Source organism: Calypte anna, chromosome 1 (genome assembly GCF_003957555.1).
Source record: "Calypte anna isolate BGI_N300 chromosome 1, bCalAnn1_v1.p, whole genome shotgun sequence".
In the NCBI taxonomy this organism is placed as follows: domain Eukaryota; kingdom Metazoa; phylum Chordata; class Aves; order Apodiformes; family Trochilidae; genus Calypte; species Calypte anna.
The window spans coordinates 79481868-79495317 of NC_044244.1; the positions used below are offsets into that span (position 1 = coordinate 79481868).

A 13450-nucleotide genomic window follows, 5' to 3' on the forward strand; every position below is an offset into this window, starting at 1 on the left:
AGCAGTGATTTCCTCTCAGGCAGCCCGTTATCTGTTGACTGTCAGGACAGGCTTTCCCTCTTCCTCCCTTGGTCCTCATCCCCGTCCCCCAACTCCTCTCCCCGCCTTCCCTCAGTCTCTCACTCACTCCCTCACACACACACACACACACAAGTACTTCACTGCCAAAAACCGTCCTCCGCCCCCCTCCTCAGCTAACTTCCTTTCAGCAATTTTTTTGAGCTGGATAATCCTAGGATTTGTAAAACGGGGGAAAGGAGAGAGAGAACGAGCAGGAGACAGAACAGGAAGCTGGTTTCTCATTCCTCTAACTGTCCGAAGGCAGGAGGAGGGGAAGGGGGGGAGCCAAAGAGGAGCCTTGTGCAGACTCTTCCCCGGTCCCTTTTCATTAGTCTGTTTGAACTTCCAGTCTCCTCCAAAAGCTGAGAGAAGGAAGACCAGGCTGGGACGCTTTCTGCTGGAAGTGGCAACAGTGTGGCTGACAAAACCCAGAAGGTGTCTGTGGAGGGTCCCGGGACCGTGCTGAGGGAAAAGACGTTTCCCCACGCTGTTGCCTGTCCCCAACTTGCCAGCTCCTATGTGGGCACCCGTCCACCACCCACTTTCCTCTGATGAGAACCCTTCCGGGCTTGGGCTATGATCGCTGCTGCTACCGCCTGGGGAGTCTCCTCTTGCCCTGATCTCCCTCCGCTACAGGAGCAACCCAACATCTGGTGGGGATTAATGTTTACTTCTCCAGCTGGACGCCGTGCGGGACCCCCAATGTTGCTCCCTGGGAGCGGGGCACGGGTGGTGATCTGAGAAGAGCAAGATTTTTGTCACCCAGCGCGAGGCCGGAGGGGAGGGGGGCAAGGCAGGAGGGGGGCAAACCTCTTTTGGGACTAACCTCATGAAGAACAAGGGAGCCAAGCAGAAACTCAAGAGGAAGGGAGCCGCGAGCGCGTTTGGCTGCGACCTGACGGAGTATCTGGAGAGCTCTGGGCAGGATGGTAAATGCCTCTTTATTCTCACTCTGGTAGTAGAGGAGCAGAGCATGTGTTCCCCCTTGTTGTTTTTTTTTTTTTTTTGTTGTTGTTGTTGTTTTTTGTTTGTTTTTGTACTGGTAGGACTACAAACCAGACTTTTCCTAAGGCTGAAGGCTAGACAACCTGGAGCTGGTTTATTCCCAGGAAGTGTAGTCACTGCCTGGTGGTTGCTCACAATGAATGAACAATCCGAACATTGCTCCAGTGACGCGTCTGCATGACCCTTGCATGAGTAGCACTGCATGTGGGGAAAGGACTGGGATAGGGTTCTCAGGCTGCCTGACTGTGGACTGAGGTGGTCAGCTGTGTGTTGTGATTCCCTCTCCCACCCACCTGGCTGTGGAAGGGGGTAGCAGGTTTTTAGGGGAACTCGGTTCAGAAATCAGAACTGGGGTTAGCGTTGCCTCCTCTGGGACATGGAAATCCTCCTGAAGTCAAGATCGGAGTGTTTCAGGATTGTCAGGAGAACTGGAAACATCCCATCTGCCCCTCCCGGACTCCACTACAGTTCCCATATTATCCTTTCACTGTTGGATGGAGACAGGACAGAGATTGGGGGATGGGGTGGAGTAGAAATGGGTGTGAGGTGTAGGGGGAAGCTGAGCTAATATTTTCACTATCCTGCCTATTATCTCCTCCTCCCCCTGACCTCCATGCCCCCAGATACTGGATGAGAATATGGTATCTCAGACAAGAGGTAACTGCAATAAGATCAGAGGATCGTAATGTTGAAATGGTCAGTCCTGGATGAAGGAACAGAACAATTTTTCTTAAAGGGTGTTGGATGATGAGAGAAGCAGTTGAGATTCTGGCACACAGAAAGACCTGCAGCTTAGGAAGAGGAAAAATAAATACATGTCTGTTACCATCCCTGATGTGAGCATCATGTTCCAGGTTTAGCATTATGCTCCAGTTTGAATTATCTAATTTTTACCAATGCCAAGCTAGTCCCAGCAAAAAAGCTTCCAGCAGCAATGTCAGCTTTGTACAAGGATGGATGTACAATCAGGTCTTTCATTTGCTGATGAGCATGGCTGATGAAGTACTGTGTGGAACTACACTGGCAGAGAAACAAACTACATAAGAGTAGTCCTTTCCATTGCACAGTGAAGAGGGAAGTACATAGGTCAGTAAGCTAAAATTTTATATATGTGCATTTATTCAGGTACGGGGGAAAACCAGTCACTCAATTTCACTCCGAGTCATCCATAACAATTAGTGAATCTCTTAATTTACATAGCCCTTAAAGGCAATTGAATTGAAATAGCAAAAATAACAGACTTAATGAACTGAGACCATTTTGCCAGTGTGATATACAAGTAGATAGATTCCATCCAGTGCTAACATGAGCTGCCATGGTGGTAGAGGAACAATTTACTTCTGTTTACAGGAACACTGAAAAACAACCCAGGGAAGGCAGGCAATATATTCAACTAAAGCCGCAAAGGAATTTTAAAGGGAAAAACATAGTTACTGCAATTAAAATTAGGCCAGAATAGCAAAATTTATTTCTCAAAATCCTATAGTTTTTAAAATAGTTTTTTGGGGGCACAAGAAAGAAGAGCAGTGTCTCAAGTATCATTTGTGGGATGGTTCACAGTTCCAACCTACTTATCTCACTGTGCTGAGGTGCAGCGGGTAGAATATGAAGTTCCTTTCCCTTTATGCACCACTGCAATTTGCTGAATAGTACATCCCATTGCCCAGTGCTGTGGGATCAAGAAAAGAAAGACTCAATTGTTATAGGTTTATTGGGAGGGTGTAAGTTGGATTGGTACAATTCTATTCAGGAGGACAGGGAGAGAAGTGAGAGAATTAGAGATGCTATTTTTTTTTCTGGTGGGGCTCTCAGGATCAATAGGAAAGTGACCATGTATGCCAAAGTGATGTCTTGGGAAGAAAGGTTCACATGTCACCAGGACATCACACATTTGCAACCTGTAACTATGAAACAAAATTAGAAGAGCATTTAGGGTATGAAAGATAGCGGAATTGGGGATAGTTGAATTCTCCTGCTAAGAATTATTTCCAGTTCCAGGCCAGTGCTCCTGCAAGTAAGGGCTTTGGTAGAGAAGAAAAGTAATAACTTTCTCTGCTTCAGATAGTATTATGTGTTTAACTGGTGGGATACAGGCTCTAGCTGTTCCCTACTTGGAAGCAATGAAAATGGTATCTGGGAGTGATGAGGAGGGGCAGAGCACTTTGGCTGCTGTCCAGAAAACATTTTATTGTGGTCCTTTGTGAAAGCGCGTTTTAAAATGCACCCAGAAGGATTAACTGGAAAAGAGGAAGAGGCTGTAGGGCGGGCAGGACACAAGTCAGATTGGTTGTGCTTTCATGCTCAGGTCTGCTTTACACCAACCTCCAATGCAGCTTTGTCTGAGCGGTCCTGCACACTGGCACAGGAAAAGAGCAGCAGAGACCTGCTTTGATGTTGCTGGAGATGGCAAAAGGAGCAGAGCTGTGGCCAAGTGTAGACAGTTCAGTTTGCCTTTTTGTGTCTGGATGAGTACATGGCCGCTACAGTCAGGGGGTGCTGTGCTACTTGTGTGATGCTTGGTGGAAGAGATGCACAATTTGAGTCCCTACATGCTTGTGGTTGTTGAAGAGCAGCTTGTGCATTCTGCAGGGACTATAGTCCCTGTGTTGTTGCCAAATTCCAGTGGAGAGAATTATATTCTGCTTAAGGTATCAGCATTTCCTCTCCTGTCATTTAACTGTTTAATAACTTGCTGTAGTCTGCTTCAGAGAGTAGCTATGTTTCAGTGAAGGAGGAAAAGATCCTGCTGTCTCCCTTACCAGACAGATGTACCTAAGGCACTGCTTTATGATAACACAATTAAAGCTGTGGCAGAACTACAAAATATTTAAGAGCCATGTAGATGGAAATACTATAGCAGATACAGTGAGGTAGCTCAGAAGACTAAAAATGAAATATAAAGCCTTTAGCCCTAAGCTGATTCTTCAGATCTGACCCGTGATGGACAGATGTTACTGTTTGGTGGCTGGTTAGAAAGTCAGATGTGTTGAATTTATAGTATTTCAAATCAGTTCCTGTCACTACTGCATTTGACCTTGCTTGGCCTTTTCCTGCTGTCAGTCTCCACATAGAGACTGGTCATGCTTCTTACAGGGGCAGACTGCTATCAATACTCCCAAGCATTTAAAATCATGACTCAGGCAGCAAAAAAACATGAGATAGAATAAAAATCAGTGCTGACTTCTTTTCCTGCTTTCTGTTTTCTGAAACTTCAGTGTGTATCTGAGTTCTGTTTTCGAGTCTTTCTCCTGGCGCGAGGGCTAGAAACTTGGGAAAAAATTAGTTTTTCTTCCTTCCCACTAAAGTCTCAAACAATGACTTTAATAGCAGTGGGTTTAAGGACAAGCTGACATAAGACAAAAAAGAGTGGCAGCTGGCAATAGCAATGAATAAATGTTGTCTAACTTCACATAGTCCTTCTGTTGCTGCTCACACTGAATCCACACGTGGAGGAGAATGATATTTTGGAGTGTCAGAGCTTCACTAGAAAGCAGTGTCAGGCTTTGGGCATGGATAGGCACCTATGCAGGAGGAAGTTGGTGGTAATTTCCTCTACTAAAACATTTTCCTGTGTCAAACTTTAATAGTGTTGTATGGGTTCAATGGAGCTAACAGATACTAGCATTGAAGGATCAACATCAGAGACATATTTTGGCCTCTTGATAACCAGCCTGGTTACCAGAGGGGAGAAGCCTGTAGCACCTCTACTGAAGTCAATGGGAGCTGAACGTCAGGCCCCCAGTTCCTGTGAAAACAAAAGGATAATTTTCTGGTGACGGATGAGCCAGTAGAGAAGTCAAGATTCAAGGTTGTGCAAAGACTTCAGTTGAGGCAGGACAATCTGCACCACCTAAGAAAACAGTCACAAAGAGTAGTTTTGTTTTTGGTTTTATCAAAGAGGTGTTATAAGATGTCACTAAAAAAGTTAAAGATAATAAAGGGAGAGGGACTAAGTTTAAGACAGTGATTTCTTGTACACAACAAGGTGCAACTTCCACTTTTTAAAAATGAAATTCAACACAGCACCTATAAAAAAATTGAATGGGCTGGTAAAAGTTAATCCAGTCTTTTGGACTACTGAGTCAGACCTACCTTTGCTTCATTTGCTTAGAGTCATGTAGGACTTCAATAAAGGCTGAATTGTTTCTTTCATTTTTAGTATGAGAGAGTCCAGATGTTGGGATAGAGGGTGCTCCCAGGGCTGCAAAAAGACAGATCTCAGATTAGATGCTTTCTTCTCAGGGTGCAGGTCATCTCTGTGAGTCCTAACTTCCCCTATTTGCTGGAGAGTTAATTCTGTTGTTGCTGTACCCCTCTGTGGTTTCTTGCACATCTGTTTCCTGCCTGATGTTGTCTGGTTGGGATGCAATGAGATCAGCTTTTCCCCTTAACCCCCTCCCACACTCCCCACAGCTCCCTCAAGTCTTCTCATCCTGAGTCTGTAGGCACCCAAAGCACTTTCAATCTCTGCCTAATGCTGCTTATAGGCTTTGTTTGCTATTTGCTGTAGAAATTTAGCTGCTTCATTTGAGGAGCTTTGAAGCCACCACTTCTCATGCTCTCCATTTGAGGCTCCTTCTTACTGCAGCACAGAGCAGCTCTCCCTGAGGCCAGGGAAGGAAAAGGGAGCTGTTGTCTGTAAGTATAGCACAGGGAGACGGGTGAGGAAACCCCTGGATTGCAATGCAGGGAATGAGACAACAATACCAGTAGCCCACTTGATATTCTTCTACTCTCTGTGGCTGTGAAATGACCACTTCTGTCTTATCTCAACTGTATTGGAATGAAAGAGTAAGGAAAATTTTCTCTGAGAGTTACTGGTCTCATAAAGACAGGGGAGCTCTAGCTTCCCAAGTTGAATCTTAACCACTTTTGAGAGCTGCAGTAGGTTAGGACATTACTGTAGGATAGACAAGTATTTCTGAGGGAAAAAATTAACAGTAAGTCAGTGCTACTACTCTGTACAAAGAAAAGGTGTCCTTGGGTACTCTTTGGCTGTTTTGGTGCAGCCCCTTTGCATGCTACCTTCTGCCTGATTTTGATGTAGTGTGTTTGATTGTGAAACTGCCTTGGCTGTGCACAGGTGAATGAGGGGACCTGTCACTCAGGAAGCAAGTAGTTTGCTTTGCAAGCAGGCTCCCCTTCGTGCCAGTCTTTGAACCTGCTACTCAGATGTGAAGCAGCTTTTCTGGGTCATGTGGCTTTACTTCCTCACTCTTGGATGTGCAGCTGCATGTGGGATAAGAGCACCCAGGAATGTGCATGATGGTGCGTGCAAGCCCATAGTACATGTGTCCACCCCACAAAGATGCATTTGTGTCCACTTAGGATGTTTTTTTAAGCTACTTTTCCCGTTTTGATATTTTGAAGTGAATGTGTGTCCATGATTTTGGGTAGGTGCTTCTGGTTAGCAGTGAATGTGTGAAGTCTTGGGAAAACTGCTGAAAGATAACTAATGGCAATCTGGGGGAAAAAGATGGGGTTTTTTGGTTTTTTATGTCCCTTTGGAAACTGAAAATGCCCCAAGCTCATTTAATCTGCTGCAGAAGAATGAAGAACTGCATTCATTCTTCTCTCAAAACTAGAAACTGTGGCACTGGGGATTTCTATCTCAAGAACTGATTCAGCTGAAAAGAAACATTTTTGTCTCTTTGTGGCCAGATTGCTTTCAGTCCAGATCTTTTACCTGACCTACCTCACTCTGAGGCTATGAAAACACTTGTCTTCCTGCATGGAAGGAAGCAGCGAGGGCTTGGAGGAGAAGGGAACAAGAACAACTGCTTGGGGTGGCTTGAAAGGCATTAATCCTCCTTTTAATCTGTTGTGCTGCTTCAGTCTGCTCCCCATTTTCACACTAAGCACCCTCATGACCTACGGTCTTTGGAGGCTATCCCTGGCTGTAGTCATGCAGCCTCTGTGGGTACTTAATCTGGAGCCCCTTGTCTTTGTGACAGGAGCAAAAGGGAGAGCTGGGCTCTGAAATCTGGGAGCAAAAGAAGGGTGACTGTATTATTGTACAGCGGAGGAGAGCTGTGACAGAGTGGCCCTGAGGGCTGAGTACATGAATTGGTGGGTGGAGGAGCTTGTCCAGGCTCTGGGGCAAAACAGCTCCATGGCCTTTCAGAGTCTGCCAAGGCATGTCCAGTTGACAAGGGAACGAGAAACATTACTGCCAAAAGGGATAGTGTGGGTGAAATTATTAATAACATGAAGGTTGCTTTTCCTCCACCTGCTCTCACAAGCAGAGCATCACATTATGAGTTCCAGGTATCAGACGCTATGGCAACAAAGTGAGAGCAATGAGACACTGGGAACAATAGGAGCAAAAGCCATCTGTCTTCTCCTGTTACTCTGCTGTTCCTCCTTGTTTAGGGTGATGTTTGTCTTCCTCAATCTGTTTTTGGTTTCTGGGAGCTTGATTTTTGTGTCTTAGAGGCACAGTGTTACTGCAGTCATACATTCATGTTGCGAGCTCAGCTCCTTTTTCTGTTGTGACTTAGCATTGCTAGCACTGCCTGACTATCAGAGAGCTCTCCCATGTTGCCTCCTGTTTTACATTTCTCTTACCAAGCTCTGCAGGAGGCACATGTGTTGTTTGCATGCACTAAGGCCCACTTTGATCCTGTCTTCTCCCCACCCCCTGTGAACAGCGTGAATCACATATCTCGCCTGCAGACTCTCGATTTGAAAATGTATCTTGATTTAGCAAATGTTTTCTCTTTGTTAGCAACAGCTGATTTCATATGGACTTGGAAAACCAAGGAGTAGGGACCTCACTGCTCGTGGTAGCACAGCTCTCAAAGGTTCAAGGAAATAACTGCAGTGCATGAAATGCTGCCTTTGCACAGGGTGGTCGTACTGCACAGAATGATACAGAGATGGTGAGCAAGCAATCCATGAGCAGAACAAGCAATTGTTCTAGGCCTGTTTTTAGTCTGGAGATCTTGTGACACAAACCAAATACTAGAAAGCCTGTATCAGTAGCTTCATATATGTCATATATATCATATATATATCATATCAGTCATATATGCAGCTTTGCATATATGACATAGTTCTACAGCACCAACATTTGCAGGCATTTAGGGTAGTGCCAAAGATGTATACTCTAGTGTTTCTCCTTTAACAGTAATAGGGGAAATGCAAACAGCCTGTCAATAATGGTACAGCCAGCTGTGTTCTGAAGGGCCTTGGGTGGGGTGGCTGTCAGACTGACTGCCCACATCACTGCTTCAACTGGAATTCTGATCCACGCCGGATGAAGTGTGAAATAAAAATGGAGGGTGATTAAAGGATGGAGAGCTCCAGCGTCTGCCATCAGTCCTGAGCACCAATAGGGTGCCAGCTGCACTTAGAGCTTTGACATGGAAACCTACAGATGCCTTATTATAAGATGAAAGCTGCTCATCTGTTCCACTACTGGTTGTTACAAGGGCAACTAGTGTTGGTAGTTTCCTAGTAGTGTCTACTTTCCATACAGTATCAAAGCCTCAAGCCTCATCTGTCCTTTGTTTGTATGCCAGAGCCTTCAGCTTCTTTGATGATGACTTCAGTGAATATGTTTTGCATCCTCAAAAAAAAAAAAAAAAAAATATCTGCAGCATGTTTACAATGGACACAGAGAACACTGTAACTAAATTCAGTGTTAAATTAAATAACATGGGGCAACAATGCTGACTGTATTATTAGCTTTCATGCTTAATTCAATAACGTAGACCACTATTTTCTACATTGATCTGGAACCACAAGCAGACTTTCTGGTCTCCTACACCACTGTGACTGCAGACATAAAAGTACTTACCATGGGCCTGAGATCTACCTTGTTGAAAAATGTCTAGGCCCTGTCATATAATGAAGTTACAGACACCAATACTAAACTTCACCATCACCTGAGTGCCAAACAAGGCTGTCTTGTGTGTGCGAGCAAGGAGTTCAGTCCCTAATGCTACAAGACTTTAGGCACTTAAGAAGACAGGTGAGTCCCAGTCCTCTTCTGTCTCATCCTTGTGCCTTGAACATGACCCTGCAACTGGATTAGATTTCTTCAGCCTGATGAAGGCATTTTTGATCTTAACAGTGTGCCAAAAGGGATAAAGCAAGACCCACGGTTTTTGCCCTTGTCTTCCATTCTTCTGCTTCAGCTGGTGTTCTTCTGCTTGGGAGCAGCAGTCTGGCCGAAGTTCAAACCAGCCTTGTGCCAGCAGCTGGTGCTTTGTGTGACAGCCCCAGTTCCAAGAAATGCTGGGCTGACTGGGTGGCCATTTGGTCTCAGGTAATTTAATATGGATATAGGAAGAGCTACCTTAACAGCAGTAGAAAATATTATAGAATCACAGAACTATTGATATGAGCAGGGAGCTCTTGGGACTATCTAGACCAGCTCCCTGCTCAAGTAAGGTCAGATAGAGCTGGTTGCCCTGGACTGTGTTCAGATGTGTTTTGAGTATCTCCATAGATGGAGACTTCACTACTTCTCTGGGCAATCTTGTTCAGCCTTTGAGTACTGTCAGAGCAAAAAAAAGAATGTGTTCAGATGTAATCTCACATTTTTCAATTGCTGCCTCTTGCCCTGTCAGTGGGCACTACTGAGAAGGTCCTGGTTCCCTTTTCTTCATTGTCTCCCATCAGGTATTTGTACACACTGAAAAGATCCCTCTTGGTTCTTCTCTTACCCAGGCTGAACAGTCCTGGCTCTCTTAGCCTCTCCTCATATGAGAGGTTCTCCTATCCCTTAAGCATTGTGTCCATGAGCTGGGCTTTCTCCAGGAAGTCGGTGGCCATCTTGTACTGGGAAGCCTGGAGATGGACACAGGACTTCATGTGTGGGTGTACAAGTGCTGAGCAGAGTAGAAGGATCACATCACTTAACATGCTGGCAACATTCTTCTTAATTCTTCTGATGTTCCTAGTAATTCCTATAGTTTCTATCACAAACTGACCTTGGTCTCCAAGCCTAGGTTTGTAGTTTCAGTCAATAATTAACATGCAACAGGCAGAGTGTTAAGGATTCTTTCTGCTCTGGTTAATACTGAAAACAAATTGTCTTTTCATAAAGGGCTGCTGTAGTCTTGCTGCTGGCCAGCTGAAATGAGTTAGTGTATGCTTTCTGTAATATACTGGTATGCTGTATCTGCAGAAAGCTTTGCAGAGCCTTGGCTTCACAGAAAGCCTACAAATAACACTGTGAAGCAGCACACCTTTCTCAGGTGGTGGTTGCCCCTCCAAAGGCACTGTGCACCAGACTGGAGGGCTTTTGGTTGGAATTCTTCATTTTGCACTGGCTGCATTGCATGACCTTCTCTAGCAAGGAGGTCGGAGGGGGGGGGGGAGGCTGTGGTGCAGGGGGATGTGTTGTGGGTAGTATTGGGAAGTGCATCCCCGTGCAGGATTCTCAGCTGTGGCTGCTGCTCTCAGAAATATGCCCTGAGCAGCTGAGCTGGGTTCACAGCCATTTATCTCCAGCTCCTCTCTCTGCCCTCTTCTGCACTCAAGCCTCAGCTAACTAAATGCCTTTGGAAATGCTATTATCTCCTGTGCTCTCTGGGGCCAGGAGTAGCTAGAAGATTTATCATCTGGAACAGGAGGCTTTGTTTAGCTCTGTAAAGCATAGAGCTGTTAAAGAAAGAACAAAAACCAAACCCCAAACCAAACGCAAAGCTCTCTTTGTCTCCATTTCTTTCTTTGCTTTCTCTCATCTAAGAACATGTGTATGTTTGGTTCTGTAATGTGATTAAATGCTACCACATGGTGAAATGGTTAGGGGAGATATGCCTGCATCTCTAAAACAGGGACTAAATATCCAAAGGACCGTGAGACATTCATATTATAACTAAGCTGTGTAACTTATTTCCTCCAGAGTGTTAGGAGGACAGGTTAGATTCATCAGTACAAGCTTCATTTAATGGCTATCACCGTGGTTTTCACCAAACACAGCAGCACTGGTAGTGTTGGGGTTTTTTTCTGAAAGGTGCTGTACTCTCAAACTTTCTCTATATGTGGGATTTTGGGAGGAGAATTCAGGCTAGATCCGTGCCTGATTTCACTGTCTATATTCAATGGCTCATAAAAACACGATGATCTAGCAAACTTAGAATGCTGGGACAAAAGGAAGGCATTTGTTTATCTGGATCTGCACGTTTCAGTTAGGATATTTTTGATAACTGTAAGCATTCCATGTTTGCCATCTCTAGCAGTGAATGTGGCTGTCAGTCCTGTGGCTGCAGACAGGCAGCTCGGCAGCACAGCAGCCTGTGGGAAATCCTTTGCTTGATGCACAACCTGTGCTTGTTTTTCTGTTCATCTCTCGTCATGGTGCTGCTGGTAGTGATGGCAGCCACACCTCAGGAAGTTCAGAGGTGTGATCAAGCAGGGTGAGCCTCCTGGAATCCCTTGTGTCTTTGCTGCAGTTTATGTGAAATAAATAAGCTGTCGGCGGGACTCAACTGCTTTCTTATGCAAAATTCGAGAGGGGAAAAGCTCCACCATTTTGCTCTTTCGCTTTTTATCTAGTAGGCTTCATTTGTTATTGCATTTTCCTTAACCTTGCTTTGGTCAGGTAGTTTCAGATACACAGCAGGCTATATGAGAACAAACTCTTGTGAAATTTATTACATCTTCTGCTTCTAATCAAGCCAGGAAACCAAAGCAACAGGCTTCCTTCTAAAATCCTGCTCTTTGCCTTCCAGTCCCGGCTGGAAATCAGAAGTACAACAAGGTAGAGGAATGCAGCAGAAAAAGTTAAAACAAATGTCTTGGAACTTCTAAAAGGAGAATGGGGTTTGGCCTGAGGCAACAGCTCAGGGTTACAGAGGGGGTCTGGAGGATTCTGTCTTCTCTCAAGCATTTTCAGTTCTCCTTACTTGCTTTTTCTTGTTTTATTTTTGCTTGTTTAGCTTTGTTTGTTTGGGGTATTTTTGTTTCTTTTTTTCCTCTCTGTGTCCATTTAAATAACTTTATCGCCAGGGTGGCAGCATGCACGTGTTGCCAAAGTCAATATATCAAGCATCAGCACCTTAGTCAGGCTAAGAGAGGTAAATGGGAAGAGCTGGTTATGATCTGCTGAGTTCATTATTTTTCCTTCCTGGCTCAATAGCAAGTGCCAGCCACATAGTGCTGCCCAAGGTTTGCTGTGTAAACCCACAAATGGGGGCTGAGTCAAGGAATTCAGTTCTGGATCCCAAGAACTTTGTTTTGGGGTCCTCCTCCAGATATCCTCCTACAACCCTGTCCTTAAATCATCCAAGTGCAGGCAACCCATCCTCAAGGTGGCAGGCAGAGCCTGGTGGTAGAGGCATCCTGCCAACACTGCTCATAAACATGCTTCACAGGTGGGGAACGAACCAATGTAGTAATCACAAAGAAGGGCTAGGAGTCCTAATTAGTCCCCATTTCTAGCCTGCTAAAACACCCATCTGTCACTCTGCTGCAATAAAGGGATTTGAGAAGATTAACTGGATACCACTTAGGCTCCTAAACATGGCAGCTCAATAAGCATGCTACTGTTCAGCCTTAAAACCTGCTTGCAGCAATTATAGCCTAAGCAGGTTTATGCCTGGTTAGTGCTTGCATGGGAGTTGCTCCCCCAAAAATCTGCTGCAAGAATGGGGTGGGTGCTTCAGAGATGTCAAGTGTAGTATCAGTTCAGTCACATTTCTTCCGCGGCATCGTTATGGAAAGTGTTGCTGTTTGGACAGAGTGTAAAACAAAGGCCTCAATCCTTCAAAATTCTGGTTTATCTTTTAGTGTTAGGGGACAGGGCTTTTTTACAAATGTAAATGGTGTACTGTATCTTTCTCTATCCAGAAGCAATTTTAGCTGGAGCTGTGATTTGTTTTTTTTTCACTCAGTGTCCTAAACTGTCACGTAGTGTTGCTCTGCCCAGCTCGACAGCTGCCACCTCCCAGCCTAGAGGTGGGTGGAGTGAGTCTTGTTTTTGCAGTTCATGAAATATTTCAGGATGTAAGGCGCTCATTAAATTATTGATATTAGCCCTTGGGCATTAAAGACAGACATGAACTGCAGCTCTGGATCCTATCAGCTTTGGAGGCTTATCCATGCCTTAATAATGGTTCCCTGCTTGGGATTTTTCATGCACCCCTTACTAAAATTTTGAACTTACTGAAGGATGACTGCAGGGCTTTTCTTTGCAACATTATGTACCTATGAAGCAAATTCATTGAGCCTTGGTAGAAAAAGGGGAAAGAGACATGCATGTTTTCTCTGGGAGAACAGAAAAAAAAATCAGAAAAATGTGTTCCCGCCTCTTGACAGAGAATGTTTGCAGGATACGAAAAGATTTTGTATAGTTGTGATTCTGGGAACAGCGCAGGACATCTAAGATCAACTCCTGTTCTTCAGGAAAGATATTTTTGCTTGTAAAGTGCCT

General features: G+C 44.8%; 1 protein-coding gene across 1 annotated transcript in view; it reads left to right on the top strand.

Moving 5' to 3' along the window:
• Positions 1–245: 245 nt before the first annotated feature.
• Positions 246–13450, top strand: part of ARHGAP31 (Rho GTPase activating protein 31) — a 63300-nt gene continuing 50095 nt past the window's right edge. The window contains exon 1 of the mRNA XM_008498609.2: positions 246–989. Within this exon, the coding sequence (XP_008496831.2) occupies positions 890–989 (100 nt within the window). The 5' untranslated portion in view covers positions 246–889. The remainder of the gene's footprint in view (positions 990–13450) is intronic.